This window comes from Panulirus ornatus, chromosome 52 (genome assembly GCF_036320965.1).
Source record: "Panulirus ornatus isolate Po-2019 chromosome 52, ASM3632096v1, whole genome shotgun sequence".
NCBI classification, from domain to species: Eukaryota; Metazoa; Arthropoda; class Malacostraca; order Decapoda; family Palinuridae; genus Panulirus; species Panulirus ornatus.
The window spans coordinates 6,541,290-6,560,297 of NC_092275.1; the positions used below are offsets into that span (position 1 = coordinate 6,541,290).

The window sequence follows — 19,008 nt, forward strand, 5'->3', positions numbered from 1 at the left end:
ATTTATACAAGTTTAAAATGACGATATACTAGCTATGACTAGATGGATGCAGGAATGGTTGCTTGTGTGGAAAGAGAGTGAGATGAAATGTAAAGGGTAAGGAAAATATTGCACCTTGTGCAGTTTCTTAATTTTTCAGAAGGGCTCTCATACTAAGATTTAAGGTGATATAGAATAAGATAGATGAATGCACTTGTTGATCCTTTGTGAAACATATTCATTTTATTAAGCCCTTGTGTTTGTATGAGAATGCCTTATACTGCTGTTCAGGAGGCTGGCCCAAAAAGAATCTATCCCAGATATTAAAGTTTCTGCATATCTCTTACTCCTTTTATGCACACATTTGCTCACTCTGTCCTTTCACTTTACTCTCTTCCTCCAAACACCTTTTTATGCACACATTTGCTCACTTTGTTCCCTTTATTTTACTCTATTCTTCCATACTCCTTTTTATGTACATTTTCACATTGTTCTTTTATATTACTTTCTTTCTCTGTGGTTTCAGAAGTGGTAGAGGATGTGTGGATCAGGTGTTTGCTTTGAAGAATGTATGTGAGAAATACTTAGAAAAGCAAATGGATTTGTATGTAGCATTTATGGATCTGGAGAAGGCATATGATAGAGTTGATAGAGATGCTCTGTGGAAGGTATTAAGAATATATGGTGTGGGAGGCAAGTTGTTAGAAGCAGTGAAAAGTTTTTATCGAGGATGTAAGGCATGTGTACGTGTAGGAAGAGAGGAAAGTGATTGGTTCTCAGTGAATGTAGGTTTGCGGCAGGGGTGTGTGATGTCTCCATGGTTGTTTAATTTGTTTATGGATGGGGTTGTTAGGGAGGTAAATGCAAGAGTCCTGGAAAGAGGGGCAAGTATGAAGTCTGTTGGGGATGAGAGAGCTTGGGAAGTGAGTCAGTTGTTGTTCGCTGATGATACAGCGCTGGTGGCTGATTCATGTGAGAAACTGCAGAAGCTGGTGACTGAGTTTGGTAAAGTGTGTGGAAGAAGAAAGTTAAGAGTAAATGTGAATAAGAGCAAGGTTATTAGGTACAGTAGGGGTGAGGGTCAAGTCAATTGGGAGGTGAGTTTGAATGGAGAAAAACTGGAGGAAGTGAAGTGTTTTAGATATCTGGGAGTGGATCTGTCAGCGGATGGAACCATGGAAGCGGAAGTGGATCATAGGGTGGGGGAGGGGGCGAAAATTTTGGGAGCCTTGAAAAATGTGTGGAAGTCGAGAACATTATCTCGGAAAGCAAAAATGGGTATGTTTGAAGGAATAGTGGTACCAACAATGTTGTATGGTTGCGAGGCGTGGGCTATGGATAGAGATGTGCGCAGGAGGATGGATGTGCTGGAAATGAGATGTTTGAGGAAAATGTGTGGTGTGAGGTGGTTTGATCGAGTAAGTAACGTAAGGGTAAGAGAGATGTGTGGAAATAAAAAGAGCGTGGTTGAGAGAGCAGAAGAGGGTGTTTTGAAAGGGTTTGGGCACATGGAGAGAATGAGTGAGGAAAGATTGACCAAGAGGATATATGTGTCGGAGGTGGAGGGAACGAGGAGAAGAGGGAGACCAAATTGGAGGTGGAAAATTCTTTTCTATCTATTTATTTATTTTGCTTTGTCGCTGTCTCCCGCGTTTGCGAGGTAGCGCAAGGAAACAGACGAAAGAAGTGGCCCAACCCACCCCTATACACATGTATATTCATACACGTCCACACACGCAAATATACATACCCATACATCTCAATGTACACATATATATACACACACAGACACATACATATATACACATGCACACAATTCATACTGTCTGCCTTTATTCTTTCCCATCGCCACCTCACCACATGGAATAACATCCCCCTCCCCCTCATGTGTGCGAGGTAGCGCTAGGAAAAGACAACAAAGGCCCCATTTGTTCACACTCAGTCTTTTTTATATGCATCTAATATTGGTCATAATCTGTGTAGTCCAGTGGCTATACTGTCGCCTGATTTTTAGATTTGTTTTTCAACTTTACAGTGGAAGTAAAGTCATAAAACATTGCCAAGTTTGGTTTCCCACATGAATAATATTTTGAGTAAAGTCATAAAACTTTGCCAAATTTGGTTTGACTCATGGATAATATTTTGATTTTCATATTGTTCACTCAGTTTTTCATTGTCTTTTCAGGATGTATTGTGGCAGTTGCGAACTTGGTAACAGTGGCTATTATTGTTGGGGTGAGGTATCATTTGTGGCGCTCTAATGGGACCTCATCCCGGGCTCACTATCACTTGAGTCGACTACGATCTGCAACCCTCCGTCCATTTGGTCTTGGTTCCTCTGCCTCTCCTCCATCCACTACAGATCAGTATCAGTTAAGATCAGCAGATAGCCTTTATTCCAGAAGGATCCCAGGATTACGTTCTGATTTATTGGCTCCAGAGATTGTGCGCGAGCAGCGTCAGCATTGTGCACGACAGCAGCGACTATTTAATGGGGTTGTCTTATGTCCTCCCACAAATTCTCAACCCCCATATTACTCTCAGCTTCCAACAACTCCTTCAGGCCCACCTCCCTCATACCATCAGGCAAGTTCCACCTTAATTAAAGTTTGTAAATTTCTTCATAGTTTTTATGTAGTCTCTGACAATTGTGTATCATAGTTTTTATGTAGTCTCTGACAATTGTGTATTTATTTTAATGTTTAATGAAAGGCCTCCAGATGGATTGATTTGAGAAATGAATATGCTTTTTTTTTGTAAATTAACTTTAGAATTTTCATATTCACCCAGTTGATTTGAGAAATGAATATGCTGTTTTTGTGTATGAACTTTAGAATTTTCATATTCCCCCTGAACCTCATCAGTACTCTCTTTCCCTATCATTCACTGGTCTTGTTTTTTAGCTCTTGTATCTATCTCCTGATCTCATGCTGTTTTCTAGTGTACTGTCCTCCACCCATTCCCATGCCTGTCTTCTTTACCTATGTTATCCGTAAACATCCTTTTTGTCTTTGGCGTTAGTGTATTGATGTTGATGTTAAATAAACGGCCTTCAGGTAATTGATCTGAAAAATAATATGCAATTTTGTATATTGACTGAGATTTTCATAAGTTGTTTAGTATTCTCTCCACATCCCTCATATGCTATCTTTTTGGCTCTTGTACCTTTCTCGTTTTCTCTTGCTGCTGCCTCATTATCTATTCAACCTAGTCACATGCACTTCTCTATATCTACCATCCATGAACCTTCCTTTTTTCTCTCTTTTTTAAATTCTTCATTCCACCACCCGTTACCCTTTCTCATGCATGCACATCCCATCTTTCAGATGCCACACACCACCTGCCTGTTTAAATTCTGCTTCCCTTCACAAGATACCTTCCACATTTCTTCTCCTTATTTTCGTCTGCCCATCCTATACCATTCTTCACTCAATCTGTCCTTTTTCTCTGTACACAATGTACTTTTTTAAGCCCACTCATATGAACAGACATTCTCTCTGCTGCATCTCTCAATATATACACTTCCAACAACCTATTTTTTGCACCCCTGTCAATTAGCTTTTAACCCATTACCTATTGTTGACCCCCAAACTCCACTCACCCACATATTCTCATGAATGCAGCTTTTCTTGAATCTTGTATTCCCAATCACCATTCCTATTTCAGCTCTAAACTTGATGAGCTTTTCCCCATTTCCATTACTCCAAGGATCCTGTTCCCAAAGACACCCTCTTTGCATGGGGAATTTGCATGGGGAATCTTTTCTTGGAAAAATGCAACTACAGTGAATCTGTGTAAGGCAAACATGAGATAGTACATAACATATCTGACCCTGCAGAAGAAAAAATGTACTTATTACAATAGTTTTATGGAGATGATTTACATATGCTTTTACTAGAGCATGATAGCATATTTCTTGGATTTCCAAGTGTTTTCACTTCTCCAGTCAAAGATTGTTTCACCCCAGTTGTATGCCAAGCATTGAGTGAATACAAGTGTGAGATAAGCGCCAGACTCACAGCAGTGGGGCCATTTGGTAGTTTCATTTTCAATATAAATTTTGCCTTTGGTGTCTTCATGGTGATTTCCATGATGCAAGAATATTAACCAGAAAGTACATTTTTCATTAATGAAAAAATATAATTGTTGTTGAATCACCCCTTAAATGAATATCCATCACAGAGCGAGTAAAAACATTCAGCATATTTTTCATTATGAAATGATAACATCCATAAGTAACAGCATATACACAGAAAGTTATCTTGTTAACTTTTGTGTTGACTTAGGCCAGTTCTCAGTATGCAGACAGAGGGGATTTGAATGACACATTTGACAGCTCTTGAAAGAGAGGAAGTTGTAGAGATGATGTTTCTTTCTTTCTTTGTTTCCCTATATACCCCTATTTCATACACAGGCACAGCATTAATGATAAAGAACATGAGGATACTTAGAAATATTACACCTTTCAAACTAACGTTCAGTTTTAGGGAGATTGACTGGCATGTGTGGGAAGGATATTAAAAGATTTTGTCTTTATTGGCTGGCATGTGTGGGAAGGATATTGAAAGATTTTGTCTTTATAATGAACTCTCAGCTTGTTTCATACATACTCTTATACTCAAGCACAGCAGTGGTGGTGAATAATATGATCATCATTAGAAATGTAACACCTTTTGTGCTTCAATTAAGTTTGAGGGTAGTGAAGGCCAGGCACCTGTAGGAAGGATACTGGAAGTGTTTTTTTCTGGAAAGTTGGTCACAGATGTTACCTGAATTTTTCCACAAACACCGAGTCATGTAAACCTCCATCCTTCTTACATAATCCTACAAAAATCACTAAGTCCTTATTTCTTCATCTTTCTCACATTATACTTCTTCACTTTCCCTACAAACTTATGTAATAAGTTTTCCTCATAGTGACTTTAGTAATCCATCGATTTACATGTTTTCCATGGGATCACTGTGAACACACGACTTGCATTTGATGGCCATACATTTACAACAGGGGTTGTATGGTCAGTGAGTAGAGCTGAAATTTTTCTGAAACATGCTTGTGACAAGAGATGCCTTAAGACTATTTGATGGTACAGTCATTCACCTATGTATTTAATCAAGGAGGAAAGGTTGAAACTTCAGTTGATCCCAACCACTGTTTCCAAAGAGAATAACATATGATGTTTTTCTGTGCAAAGGTTGGTAACCACACAAATGAAAAGAAACCTAAATGAAACCTTAAATGGGTTCAAAATTAACTACATGAGTGGTGTTTTTCCTCACAATTGATATCTAAGGTTTAACTTATATTTTTCTTCACTGTATTAGACAAACTATCCAATGCCCTCATGTTGAATGGTGATTGGTACTCTGTTTATAAAGAGGATACTCATTAAATTGACATTTATTTAATCACCAGATAGTTAACCATTCATTTTCAACTGTGATTTCATACATTTTACTGCCTACACCTTACCCATCTTACTACATTTTGAAAAGCCACCACCAACATGGCATGTGCCACGGGTGCAGCTGGCCACCCAAGCACCCCTTTTTGGTTTATACATGTCATTTTAGGTACATAGAACAGTTTAAGACATTACACAGCTGTTCTCATGAGGACCATTGTAAGCAACTTCCTGGCAGCTATCTCTACTACAGCCATCAACCCCAGTAACCTTGATGACCCATAGGCTTCAGCTTCATAGTGCTACTTTTTGAAAAAGAAAGCTTTTTAGAGGCTTAAAAACTTGAAATACTGATGCAGTGCTCATGATTTTATATAGGAAATGTGAAGGAATCCACTATTTGGGGCATATGGAAAAAAAAGTTTCTCCATTGGTAAATGATTTTGGATGACAACCAAGGTATAAATGATGAGTTCGTCAGTGACATCATGAACAAAATTCCTGGTAATAAGGAGAGACTAAGAGCAGAAGATCTTGAAGAACTGCTCACAGAACATTGTTTTTAACTGAAGGATGAGGTGTTAACAGTATTGAACAGTAGGATATCCACCTTCCTCGATTCAGGTGATAATTAGGAAGAGGGACAGCTAAAGACGAGATCATGAGAAGCCTGCAACTGATGCGACAAATGAAAAGGATCAAGAGCAAATATTAAGATCAAACTTTTTGATGGGCAGTTGATTGTTTTGGCCAACCTGATTGCACAAAAATTAGCAAAACCTTTTTTGTGACATTTTTTTTGTGTAAGAATAAAGGCAAGCATTCATAGTTTAACTCTTTTCATCCTTAGTCTGTTTTTGCATTCCCTCTAGCGAAAAACTTTTTCAAAAAATCTAAGAAAAAGATTGTCTTGATAGATTAATTCTATGTAATGATTAAAGAAATACATCAAAAAGGAGATGAACAAAACTGTTAACAGCTGTAATCCCTTTAAGTAATCTTAGTAGTATGATAGTTTGTAAGCTTCATTGTAAGCTTGTTTCCACCAGTAATCTGTCATCACAGGGCCCAAATATCTTATTAAACATCATAATCTTATACTTCAAAATCACAAATTGCTGTTGAAATTGCATTGTATTTCTTCCCATGGCACCTCATGTGTATGTTTGTGGCTGCCACACTTAAAGGTATCACTCTAACAGTTACCAGATGTACACTTCAATAGGTATCCTTTCACCAGGATGTTTGCAGAGTAACTAACAGCTAGAATATTTCTGTGTGTGAATAATTACTACTGATGACATAATGTATCTGTATTATTCATAGGTGCTTCAGGAGATTTAGAATTGGGGCATGAAGCATCATCACATGTCTCATATATGTATACATCTCTGGTCCCATGTGTATTAGGTATGTATGTAGAACTGAAAGGGTTAAGAAAGACTCAGTTTTACCAGACTGGCCAGTCCTATTTATGCAGTTTACATAAACTTTACATAAACTTATGTATGTAAGTAGGAGAGATGGCCAGAGAGCGTTATTGGATTACGTGATAATTGATAGGCACGCGAAAGAGAGACTTTTGGATGTTAATGTGCTGAGAGGTGCAACTGGAGGGATGTCTGATCATTATCCTGTGGAGGCAAAGGTGAAGATTTGTAGGGGTTTTCAGAAAAGAAGAGAGAATGTTGGGGTGAAGAGAGTGGTGAGACTTGTGTGAAAAAGTACCAAGAGAGACTGAGTACAGAATGGAAAAAGGTGAGAACAAAGGAGGTAAGGGGAGTGGGGGAGGAATGGGATGTATTTAGGGAAGCAGTGATGGCTTGTGCAAAAGATGCTTGTGGCATGAGAAGCGTGGGAGGTGGGTTGATTAGAAAGGGTAGTGAGTGGTGGGATGAAGAAGTAAGATTATTAGTGAAAGAGAAGAGAGAGGCATTTGGACGATTTTTGCAGGGAAAAAATGCAAATGAGTGGGAGATGTATAAAAGAAAGAGGCAGGAGGTCAAGAGAAAGGTGCAAAAGGTGAAAAAGAGGGCAAATGAGTTGGGGTGAGAGGTTATCATTAAATTTTAGGGAGAATAAAAAGATGTTTTGGAAGGAGTTAAATAAAGTGCGTAAGACAAGGGAGCAAATGGGAACTTCAGTGAAGGGGGCTAATGGGGAGGTGATAACAAGTAGTGGTGATGTAAGAAGGAGATGGAGTGAGTATTTTGAAGGTTTGTTGAATGTGTTTGATGATAGAGTGGCAGATATAGGGTGTTTTGGTCGAGGTGGTGTGCAAAGTGAGAGGGTTAGGGAAAATGATTTGGTAAACAGAGAAGAGGTAGTAAAAGCTTTGCGGAAGATGAAAGCCGGCAAGGCAGCAGGTTTGGATGGTATTGCAGCGGAATTTATTTAAAAAGGGGGTGACTGTATTGTTGACTGGTTGGTAAGGTTATTTAATGTATGTACGATTCATGGTGAGGTGCCTGAGGATTGGCGGAATGCTTGCATAGTGCCATTGTACAAAGGCAAAGGGGATAAGAGTGAGTGATCAAATTACAGAGGTATAAGTTTGTTGAGTATTCCTGGTAAATTATATGGGAGGGTATTGATTGAGAGGGTGAAGGCATGTACAGAGCATCAGATTGGGGAAGAGCAGTGTGGTTTCAGAAGTGGTAGAGGATGTGTGGATCAGGTGTTTGCTTTGAAGAATGTATGTGAGAAATACTTAGAAAAGCAAATGGATTTGTATGTAGCATTTATGGATCTGGAGAAGGCATATGATAGAGTTGATAGAGATGCTCTGTGGAAGGTATTAAGAATATATGGTGTGGGAGGCAAGTTGTTAGAAGCAGTGAAAAGTTTTTATCGAGGATGTAAGGCATGTGTATGTGTAGGAAGAGAGGAAAGTGATTGGTTCTCAGTGAATGTAGGTTTGCAGCAGGGGTGTGTGATGTCTCCATGGTTGTTTAATTTGTTTATGGATGGGGTTGTTAGGGAGGTGAATGCAAGAGTTTTGGAAAGAGGGGCAAGTATGCAGTCTGTTGTGGATGAGAGAGCTTGGGAAGTGAGTCAGTAGTTTTTCGCTGATGATACAGCACTGGTGGCTGATTCATGTGAGAAACTGCAGAATCTGGTGACTGAGTTTGGTAAAGTGTGTGAAAGAAGAAAGTTAAGAGTAAATGTGAATAAGAGCAAGGTTATTAGGTACAGTAGGGTTGAGGGTCAAGTCAGTTGGGAGGTAAGTTTGAATGGAGAAAAACTGGAGGAAGTAAAGTGTTTTCGATATCTGGGAGTGGATTTGGCAGCGGATGGAACCATGCATGTGGAAGTGAATCATAGAGTGGGGGAGGGGGCGGAAGTTCTGGGAGCCTTGAAGAATGTGTGGAAGTCAAGAACATTATCTTGGAAAGCAAAATTGGGTATGTTTGAAGGAATAGTGGTTCCAACAATGTTGTATGGTTGCAAGGCATGGGCTATGGTTAGAGGTGTGTGCAGGAGGGTGGATGTGCTGGAAATGAGATGTTTGAGGACAATATGTGGTGTGAGGTGGTTTGATCGAGTAAGTAATGTAAGGGTAAGAGAGATGTGTGGAAATAAAAAGAGTGTGGTTGAGAGAGCAGAAGAGGGTGTTTTGAAGTGGTTTGGTCACATGGAGAGAATGAGTGAGGAAAGATTGACCAAGAGGATATATGTGTCAGAGGTGGAGGAACGAGGAGAAGTGGGAGACCAAATTGGAGGTGGAAAGATGGAGTGAAAAAGATTTTGAGTGATCGGGGCCTGAACATGCAGGAGGGTGAAAGGCGTGCAAGGAATAGAGTGAATTGGAATGATGTGGTATACCGGGGTCGACATGCTGTCAATGGATTGAACCAGGGCATGTGAAGCATCTGGGGTAAACCATGGAAAGTTCTGTGGGGCTTGGATGTGGAAAGGGAGCTGTGGTTTCGGTGCATTATTACATGACAGCTAGAGACTGAATGTGAATGAATGGGGCCTTTGTTGTCTTTTCCTGGTGCTACCTCGCACACATGAGGGGGAAGGGGGTTGTTACTCCATGTTTGGCGAGGTGGCGATTGGAATACATAAAGGCAGACTATGAATTATGTACATGTATATATATGTATATGTCTGTGTGTGTATATATATGTGTACATTGAGATGTATAGGTATGTATATTTGTGTGTGCATACGTGTATGTATATACATGTGTATGGGGGTGGGTTGGGCCATTCTTTCGTCTGTTTCCTTGCGCCACCTCACTAACGCAGGAGACAGCGACAAAGCAAATAAAAGAAGAAAAAAATAACATAAACTTTCATCTCATAACTTATTTAGTTATCTCATTAGGTATAGAGAAAGTCAGAACCATTGTTCTTTTTTATGAAGTAAGAGTTAAGCATTTGTAGTTTTGGAAAAACTGATTGTTTTGTGTGGATGTGAAACATGGGTGATAGATGAGAATATGTTGAAGAGGGTGATTGAGGGTTATCCATATGGAGCAGAACCATCCTCCTTTCCAAGTACCCTTTGAAATATGTCTCAGTCTCATCTAAAAATATTCCATCTTAATCCTCAGAGTGTGTGCAGTATAATCTCAGAGCTAGAAACAACAGCATTAGAATGAAATTATATGATTGTCATTTCTGAATCTTAGAAGGCAACATTAGAGATTTTCTCTCTGAATTTGTAATTCCGCAATACACTGTGTAATAGGGATAGGGGAAACAAAGTAGGTAGTGGTATATTGCTCTTTGTTGAAGCTCATTTAAATCCCTTACAAAATTACAGGCCACCTTGCACAGACACCAGAGGTAGACAAAATATTTTATGATCAGTTAGCAGAAGTTTGTAATGAACAAGATTGTCATAGTTGGAGATTTTAACATAACAGTATCTAAAGTAGCTTTGGTTGTGGACTGTACGTAAGTTTGCTTGATAGTGCCCTAATCCAATTAGTTGAAAAACCTACTCACAACAAAAACAGATTTAGTTCAAAGTGCAAATGAGGATCTCAGAAAAAAAAAGTCGTTATATTTCAAGTCATTTGGGAGGTGAGTTTGAATGGAGAAAAACTGGAGGAAGTGAAGTGTTTTAGATATCTGGGAGTGGATCTGGCAGCGGATGGAACCATGGAAGCGGAAGTGGATCATAGGGTGGGGGAGGGGGCGAAAATTCTGGGGGCCTTGAAGAATGTGTGGAAGTCGAGAACATTATCTCGGAAAGCAAAAATGGGTATGTTTGAAGGAATAGTGGTTCCAACAATGTTGTATGGTTGCGAGGCGTGGGCTATGGATAGAGTTGTGCGCAGGAGGATGGATGTGCTGGAAATGAGATGTTTGAGGACAATGTGTGGTGTGAGGTGGTTTGATCGAGTGAGTAACGTAAGGGTAAGAGAGATGTGTGGAAATAAAAAGAGCGTGGTTGAGAGAGCAGAAGAGGGTGTTTTGAAGTGGTTTGGGCACATGGAGAGGATGAGTGAGGAAAGATTGACCAAGAGGATATATGTGTCGGAGGTGGAGGGAGCAAGGAGAAGAGGGAGACCAAATTGGAGGTGGAAAGATGGAGTGAAAAAGATTTTGTGTGATCGGGGCCTGAACATGCAGGAGGGTGAAAGGAGGGCAAGGAATAGAGTGAATTGGAGCGATGTGGTATACCGGGGTTGACGTGCTGTCAGTGGATTGAATCAAGGCATGTGAAGCGTCTGTGGTAAACCATGGAAAGCTGTGTAGGTATGTGTATTTGCGTGTGTGGACGTGTGTATATGCATGTGTGTGGGGGGGGTTGGGCCATTTCTTTCGTCTGTTTCCTTGCGCTACCACGCAAACGCGGGAGACAGCGACAAAGTATAAAAAAAAAAAAAAAAAAAATTTCAAAATGAGCCAGAAACATGTCACATTTACCAGCACAGTTTCATTAACATGAGAGAATATTCTGCAACAGATTGACCCAAAACTAAAGATATACTGTCAGTAGTAAACAGAATGAAACTGAATAAAATGTAGGCCTTGATATGTTGTATCTGAGAACAATGAAAGAGGCCAAAAAATGAGATAGTTTAGCCCTTAGCTTCCGTTTTCAATGTCACTTGCAGTGGAAAAGCTTCCAGATAAGTGGAAGCTAGCTGAGGTATCATTGATATTCAGAAAATGTATTGAGTTACTGCCCAAAATTATTATCCAGGTAGTTTAACAACTGAGGTTGGAAAACTTACAGAAACCATCATTCATGATGGAATTGGAAACCATTTAATCAACAATTCTTAGCATGGTTTTCAACAAAATCACTCATGTCTGACAAATCTTCTTAATTTCTTTTTTGGCCTAACCGACATGTAATGCAAAGGTAATGTAGTTGATATGATCAATCTGGATTTTCAAGAAGCTTTTGATGATTTTCCACATCAAAGGTTAATTGCAAAAATTCAGTCACGTGACATTGATGGGGTTGTACTTAAGCAGACAGGAAATTGGTTGACAGGTTGACAGGCCTTTAACAAAGAATTGTAACTGATGGTCTAGCCTTGGAATGGTTAGACCTAACTAGTGGTGTGCCACAAAGATTAGTCATGGGACTAGTTCTTTCTCTCATACATATTGATAATGGGTAGCATTGCATTACATCAAATTTTATGCTGATACAAAGTTGGGAAATAATTCTACAAATGAGCTTGAATGCCTTCCGCTTTAAACTGATATAAACAAACTGATGGACTGGTCTTAAACTGATATAGACAAACTGGTAGACTGGTCTCATACATGGCATGTGAAGTTTGATATCAATAAGTGCATAGTTTATGTATTAGTAAAAATGAAAAGATAAGCTACAGTATAAATTCTGTAGAACTGTGAAAGATAAATGAGGAGAAAGACTTGTGTGTAATAATCTATGGTAACCCTAAAACCAAGTAAGCTATGGAAAGAGCAAACAAAGTTCTTGGAGTCATAGGTAGGGCTTTCTGATTTAAGTCTAAGGATATCATCCTCACTATTTATAGCTCATTGTTTTATTCCCATCTTGAATATTGTGTTCCTTTTTGATCACCCTACCTAAAAGGAGACTGACAGAATGGAGAGAGCACAACTTTGAAGAGTCAAGATAATGAAGCAGATTCTATGAGAATCAGTTAAATGACATGACTCTGTCTAGCTTAGAAAAGAGAAAATTGAAAGTTGATTTAACAAATATTTGGAATTTTCAAAGGCTTAATCTGTCAAGCTGCTTTCACTCATAGTAATGGATACAAACTCCTAGGCAAACATTTTATCTCAGATGAGGCAAAGTACTTTTTCCAGTGGGATTGTTAACTATCTGGAATGAGCTGCCAGTTAGAATGGTTAAAAGCAGTACTGTAGATACATTTGAGAAGAGACGATAAATATTTTTATTCAAGTCCCCAACTTATATTATTTACACCTTGTCAGTCACAGTGTACAAGTTGCAGGTTATTCTCTTTGATTAGAATGTATGCTTTTAAACTTTTACCACACTAATCTGTAAGTCTGATATATTCCATTATCACAAACAAAGAACCCAATGGTCTGTTGCTGTTTGAATCCCTCTGTATTCCTGTGTAAATGATTGGGTAAGACATGTAATAATAAGGAGAGTATAGTAGAGAGAGCTAGAGAGACTGTTTAAGTGATTTGGACAAATGGAGAGAATAAGTGAGGAGAGTTAGACAAAGAAGATATATGTGTCAGAAGTGGAGGGAACAAGAAGAAAGGGGAGACTGAATTGGAGATGGAATGATAAAGTTAATAAGATTTTGATGAGTTAGGGACATAAACATGCAGAAGGGTGTAAGGCATGCAAGGGATAGAGTGAATTGGAATGATGTGGTATACTGGGGTGGGACATGCTGTCAGTGAACTGAACTAGGTCATATGAAGTGACTGGGAGAAATAATGGAAAAGCCCATATGTACTATTTTACAGTTTCCTGAATTTATGTTTGTTGTCTGCAGTAACCACATCCATAGTCATCTTATCGCATTCATCCATCTCTCATGTGCTGTAAAAGTACTTTTTTACATCTTTAGAAAAAAAAAATTGCTTTATTCTATACTATAACCTCTGGTTGCTCTGTCCCTACTTATTCTGGAGACCTGTTCACTGTCTGCATCACCAGTCTGTTTTAAATCTTAAAGTTTATGATCAGGTCAACCCTCACTCTTTTCTCTTCCACTTCACTCCTCTCACTTTCAAGGAGGTCAAATTTAAAGCCTGTACCTTTTCCCTGTAACTCAGCCCCCTAATTCTAGTACAGTACCATCTTCTTTGCCCTCCTTTGGACCTTCTCTGTTAGCTCTATGTGCTTCTTAAGGTGCAGTTACCAAACTTGAGAAGAATTTTATAGTTTTGGCTTTATGTAGGATATGAACAGCTTGCTAAATATTTCCTTTTCTACATACTATCCTAATATTTTCCAGCAAGTAGTTTGTCTCCTGAAGTGTTCTCCTAAGGTTGGCCTTTGGCAGCAGGTTAGTGATGATGTCAGAGCCCCAATTCCTTCTCTTAAACAGACTCTGAAAACTTATTTTCTGCTAGATAATAACCATACTGAGGATTTCTTTCATTCAGTCCCATCCTCATTACCTTACATGTAATTACTTATTTCTTCTTACCTATTTTTACTGTAAAAGGAGGAGTTTTAAGCTCCTTGGTCTCCATCTCTTGAAGTTTCTGTACTATCATACAACTTAGTAAACTTATTTATGTTGTCTGCATTAACCATGTTCTCCGATACCTTATTCCTTTCATCCACCACTTATGCTATAAAAAGACTTCTTTATATCTTTTTTAACAAGTTTCTTGCTTAATTTCATGTTTTGTCCTCAGGTTCCTCTATTCCTACATCTCTCGAAGAACTGTTCACTGTCTACGTCATCGTTCTGTTTTAAAAACTTAAAGGTACTGATCAGGTCATTCTCACTGTCTACATCATCTGTCTGTTTTGGAAACTTAAAGGTAGTGATCAGGTCACCCCTCACCCTTCTCTCTTCTAAGGTGGTCAGATTTAGAGCCTGTAACCTTTCCCTATAACTCAGCTTATTCATTTACTTTAAAGCTGTTCTAATATTTACTGTCAAACAGTTAATCTCCTTAATTATTCTCCTAATGTAGGACTCGAGTAACAGGTTATGGATGATGTCAACTCCCAGGTTCTTCTTACACTTAGAATCCTTAAGCTTATTTCCTGTTAGATGATATTTATTTAAGGCCTTCTTTCACTTTGTCCCATCTTCATTACTTTACATTTGCTTTGGTTGAATTTAGTCAGCCATGTATCAAACCAACTTTGGAGTCTGTTTAGTTCACCTTGTAAGTTGATGCAGTCCACCTCGTTTTTTCACTTCCCTCATGAGATTGCTAGTATGTTGATGATGCCTCCAGTTAGCTCTGGTGACTTTCTTTGTTTAGATTGCCTTTAATTCCAGCTAACAAAACCTACAGTACATGCGAAAGTCAATTTCTGGTAGGAAGATATGTATAAATTAACAGTTGTAGAACCATGCTACATAACAGTAGACTGACATTCATAGCACTCTAAAAGTTAATTGTAGCATGTACTTAAAGAATACTACACAGCTTTCTTTGGAGACAAGGATAATGTGATGGACTTATATAAGAATTATAATGCTGTACTATTGATAATGCATGGTTTGATTTCTTCAGCACAGAATATTTTTGTTAGCGATGTTATGCAGGTGTAGCTATGGGAGGTAGGAGGTTTGTCATGTGCCCAACAGCTGATGGCATGAAGTGAGGTCATTGTTGAAAAGAGCTTATAAGTTTCACCCAGCCACAACACAGAGTGCTTTCTCATCATGCTTAGAAGTTTTACTGATTGCTTCTATGAACATTTATTTGCTAATTACATGAATGTTTCAGATTTCACTAGTTGCATCACATACCTGGGATTATTTCCCCTATATATCTATTTTTGGATTTGTATGTAGCATTTATGGATCTGGAGAAGGCATATGATAGAGTTGATAGAGATGCTCTGTGGAAGGTATTAAGAATATATGGTGTGGGAGGCAAGTTGTTAGAAGCAGTGAAAAGTTTTTATCAAGGATGTAAGGCATGTGTACTTGTAGGAAGAGAGGAAAGTGATTGGTTCTCAGTGAATGTAGGTTTGCGGCAGGGGTGTGTGATGTCTCCATGGTTGTTTAATTTGTTTATGGATGGGGTTGTTAGGGAGGTGAATGCAAGAGTTTTGGAAAGAGGGGCAAGTATGAAGTCTGTTGGGGATGAGAGAGCTTGGGAAGTGAGTCAGTTGTTGTTCGCTGATGATACAGCGCTGGTGGCTGATTCATGTGAGAAACTGCAGAAGCTGGTGACTGAGTTTGGTAAAGTGTGTGAAAGAAGAAAGTTAAGAGTAAATGTGAATAAGAGCAAGGTTATTAGGTACAGTAGGGTTGAGGGTCAATTCAATTGGGAGGTGAGTTTGAATGGAGAAAAACTGGAGGAAGTGAAGTGTTTTAGATATCTGGGAGTGGATCTGGCAGCGGATGGAACCATGGAAGCGGAAGTGGATCATAGGGTGGGGGAGGGGGCGAAAATTCTGGGAGCCTTGAAGAATGTGTGGAAGTCGAGAACATTATCTCGGAAAGCAAAAATGGGTATGTTTGAAGGAATAGTGGTTCCAACAATGTTGTATGGTTGCGAGGCGTGGACTATGGATAGAGTTGTGCGCAGGAGGATGGATGTGCTGGAAATGAGATGTTTGAGGACAATGTGTGGTGTGAGGTGGTTTGATCGAGTAAGTAACGTAAGGGTAAGAGAGATGTGTGGAAATAAAAAGAGCGTGGTTCAGAGAGCATAAGAGGGTGTTTTGAAATGGTTTGGTCACATGGAGAGAATGAGTGAGGAAAGATTGACCAAGAGGATATATGTGTCGGAGGTGGAGGGAACGAGGAGAAGAGGGAGACCAAATTGGAGGTGGAAAGATGGAGTGAAAAAGATTTTGTGTGATCGGGGCCTGAACATGCAGGAGGGTGAAAGGAGGGCAAAGAATAGAGTGAATTGGAGCGATGTGGTATACCGGGGTTGACGTGCTGTCAGTGGATTGAATCAAGGCATGTGTATGGGGGTGGGTTGGGCCATTTCTTTCGTCTGTTTCCTTGCGCTACCTCGCAAACGCGGGAGACAGCGACAAAGCAAAAAAAAAGAAAAAAAAATATTTTTGCACATCAGAGGCAGAGGGGGGAAAAAGCAAAGGGAATTTACTAAATGTTCTTAATTACTATTCTTTTGGCATTCATAAGCATGTTGAGTTTTTTATATTGATAAATTATTTCACCAAAAATTTTAACTTTCTGATATATACAGTATTACTCCTCTGGCACAATAAAATGTTCCTAAGATTGCCTCCAATTTGTTTTGAATTGTTTAGCTTAGTTTTTGTATTCTACTTTTATTTGTGGACAGGAGTGTTTTGAAGCTTTGATATTTACCTATTATGCACATTGCAGAAGGCTACATTGGAAGTTTATTTTCTGATGAGTATAGAATATAAAGGACTGAACATGCAGGCTTACTCACACATTACTCTTTTCTGTTAGTACAATATTGCAACAATGTTATATGTATAGATAATGATCTATTCGTGTACATTATGCCATTATTGCTTTACAATGGAGATGTTTCCTTGAATACACAGCTTAGCAGAGGTTAAGTAGAGCAACATCATTGAATAGTTTATTCATTTGTAATTGCCCCAAGATGGTCTAAGACAGGATCTTGATATTACCAGGGTCCTCCTCAGGTTCAAGACCAACACACACTTCGCATCTGCTGTTGACAGACCAGCAGCTGATTATGGATCAGTGTCCTTTAATTTTGGATCAGTGTCCTTTTAGTTTTGTTTCTGTTTTGTATAAGTATATGTTTTTATCTATTACTCATACAATGGATTTTCATATAAAAACAGTTCGTAGAGCAATATTTTGCAATAGCAACATTCAAGAATTAGGGTACACATTCTTAGAACAACACCAAGGTTTCACATTAGTGACTTTTTTTAATTGTATTTTTCATTTACTATTTTTTCATACATGCTCACCATTTCCTGCATGAGTGAGGTAGCAACAGAACAGATTACAGTCTTTGAGGGAAAATTCATCACTTGGCCCCTTGCTATGTTCCTTCTTTTGAAAAGTAATACAGGATGGGAGGATTTCCAGCTGCCTGTTTCCTCCCCTTCTAGTCTCCTTCTGTGACATGACATAATTAGATAGTTCAAGATATTGTTTATATTTTCAGTCATAATGCATTTTATAATGATGTCACAATACAAAATGATGTTATATTCCTTTTCTAAAAGCATATCGTTTTGAAAATTATGTTACAGCTGCTGATTGGTCATCTAAGAAGGAACCCTATGTTATCGTATTCTTGATGTGCCATATATGTGAAATCTACGTGACATGAAAACCTTGAAATATGTAATATAATAGCCTTATTAATAAATATAAACATACTGTACTGTACAGCACAGTACAGTATCATATACATTACTGTAGCATACTTTGCTGAGATGGGTACGGCACAGTATCACATACATTAGTTTATAGTAGTGTACTGTACTGAAATGGAAGCCTTAACAAAGCTTTCTCATTTGAACATAGTGATTGTGCCTTATCCTACGTATTTATGTATAATTACCCCTGGACCAATATCTGTGAAAGAGTCCTGGTGTAACCCAGGACCTTTTTAAACTCATGAAACCTAGCCTTCCAGTAACAGGGAAATTTAGACTTCTTTAGAGAGAAAATTTCTTTGATGGGACTTTAATCCCAATGATATATCCTCACCAAAGCTGATTTTTCACTTGCAGTGTAACCTCATCAAGGCAGAGCCTGGTACACTGATTAATACTTTTTTATTTCATTTTTCATACGTGTTCACTATTTCCCATGTTAGCGAGATACCATTAGGAACAGACAAAGAATAGCCTTATTTGATAACATCCATTCTTTAGCTGTCATCAAAACTACATTCCCCTGTCCACAACAAGGCCCCACAGACTTTCCCCAGCCTGTTCACATGCCCTGGTTAGGTACATTTACAACACAGCAACCCTTACATACCACATTGTTGCACTTCACTCTATCCTGTGCATACCTTTCACCCTCCTGCCCAGGTCATTTAAAATCTGTTTCATTCCATCCTTCCATCTCCAATATGGTCTCCCTCCACCTTGTTCCCTGCACATCTGATACACATATCATCGTTGTCAACCTCTCTTCACTCATTCTTTCTATTTGTCCAAACCATTTCAACACACATCCTTCAGCTCTCATATCGACACTCTTGTTGCCACACCTCTCTCTTATCCATTTATTGATTACTTGACCAAGCCAACTCACACCACATATTGTCCTTAGACATTTCAGTTCCAACACCACTTCCTCCACGCATCCTTATCTTTAGCCCATGCTTTGCATCCATACAGCATTGTAGGAACTACTGTAACTTTCAGCATACCCATTTTCTCCCTCCCAGATAGCAACCTATCTTTCCACAACATTCCTCAGTGTTTCTTAACTAACCAGTCAACAACCTGTCGACGACACAGTCATCCCCTCTTTTAAGAAAGTCAGAATGGCAGTACCATCCACTTTAGCCACCTTTCCACA

The 19,008-nt window shown here is 38.9% G+C and overlaps 1 protein-coding gene across 1 annotated transcript in view; it reads left to right on the top strand.

Annotated features, from left to right (window-relative positions):
* Positions 1 to 19,008, top strand: part of LOC139765015 (uncharacterized) — a 45,150-nt gene that overhangs the window by 15,982 nt on the left and 10,160 nt on the right. Inside the window, exon 7 of the mRNA XM_071692084.1 lies at positions 2,165 to 2,565. Coding sequence (XP_071548185.1) covers positions 2,165 to 2,565 — 401 coding nt within the window. The remainder of the gene's footprint in view (positions 1 to 2,164; positions 2,566 to 19,008) is intronic.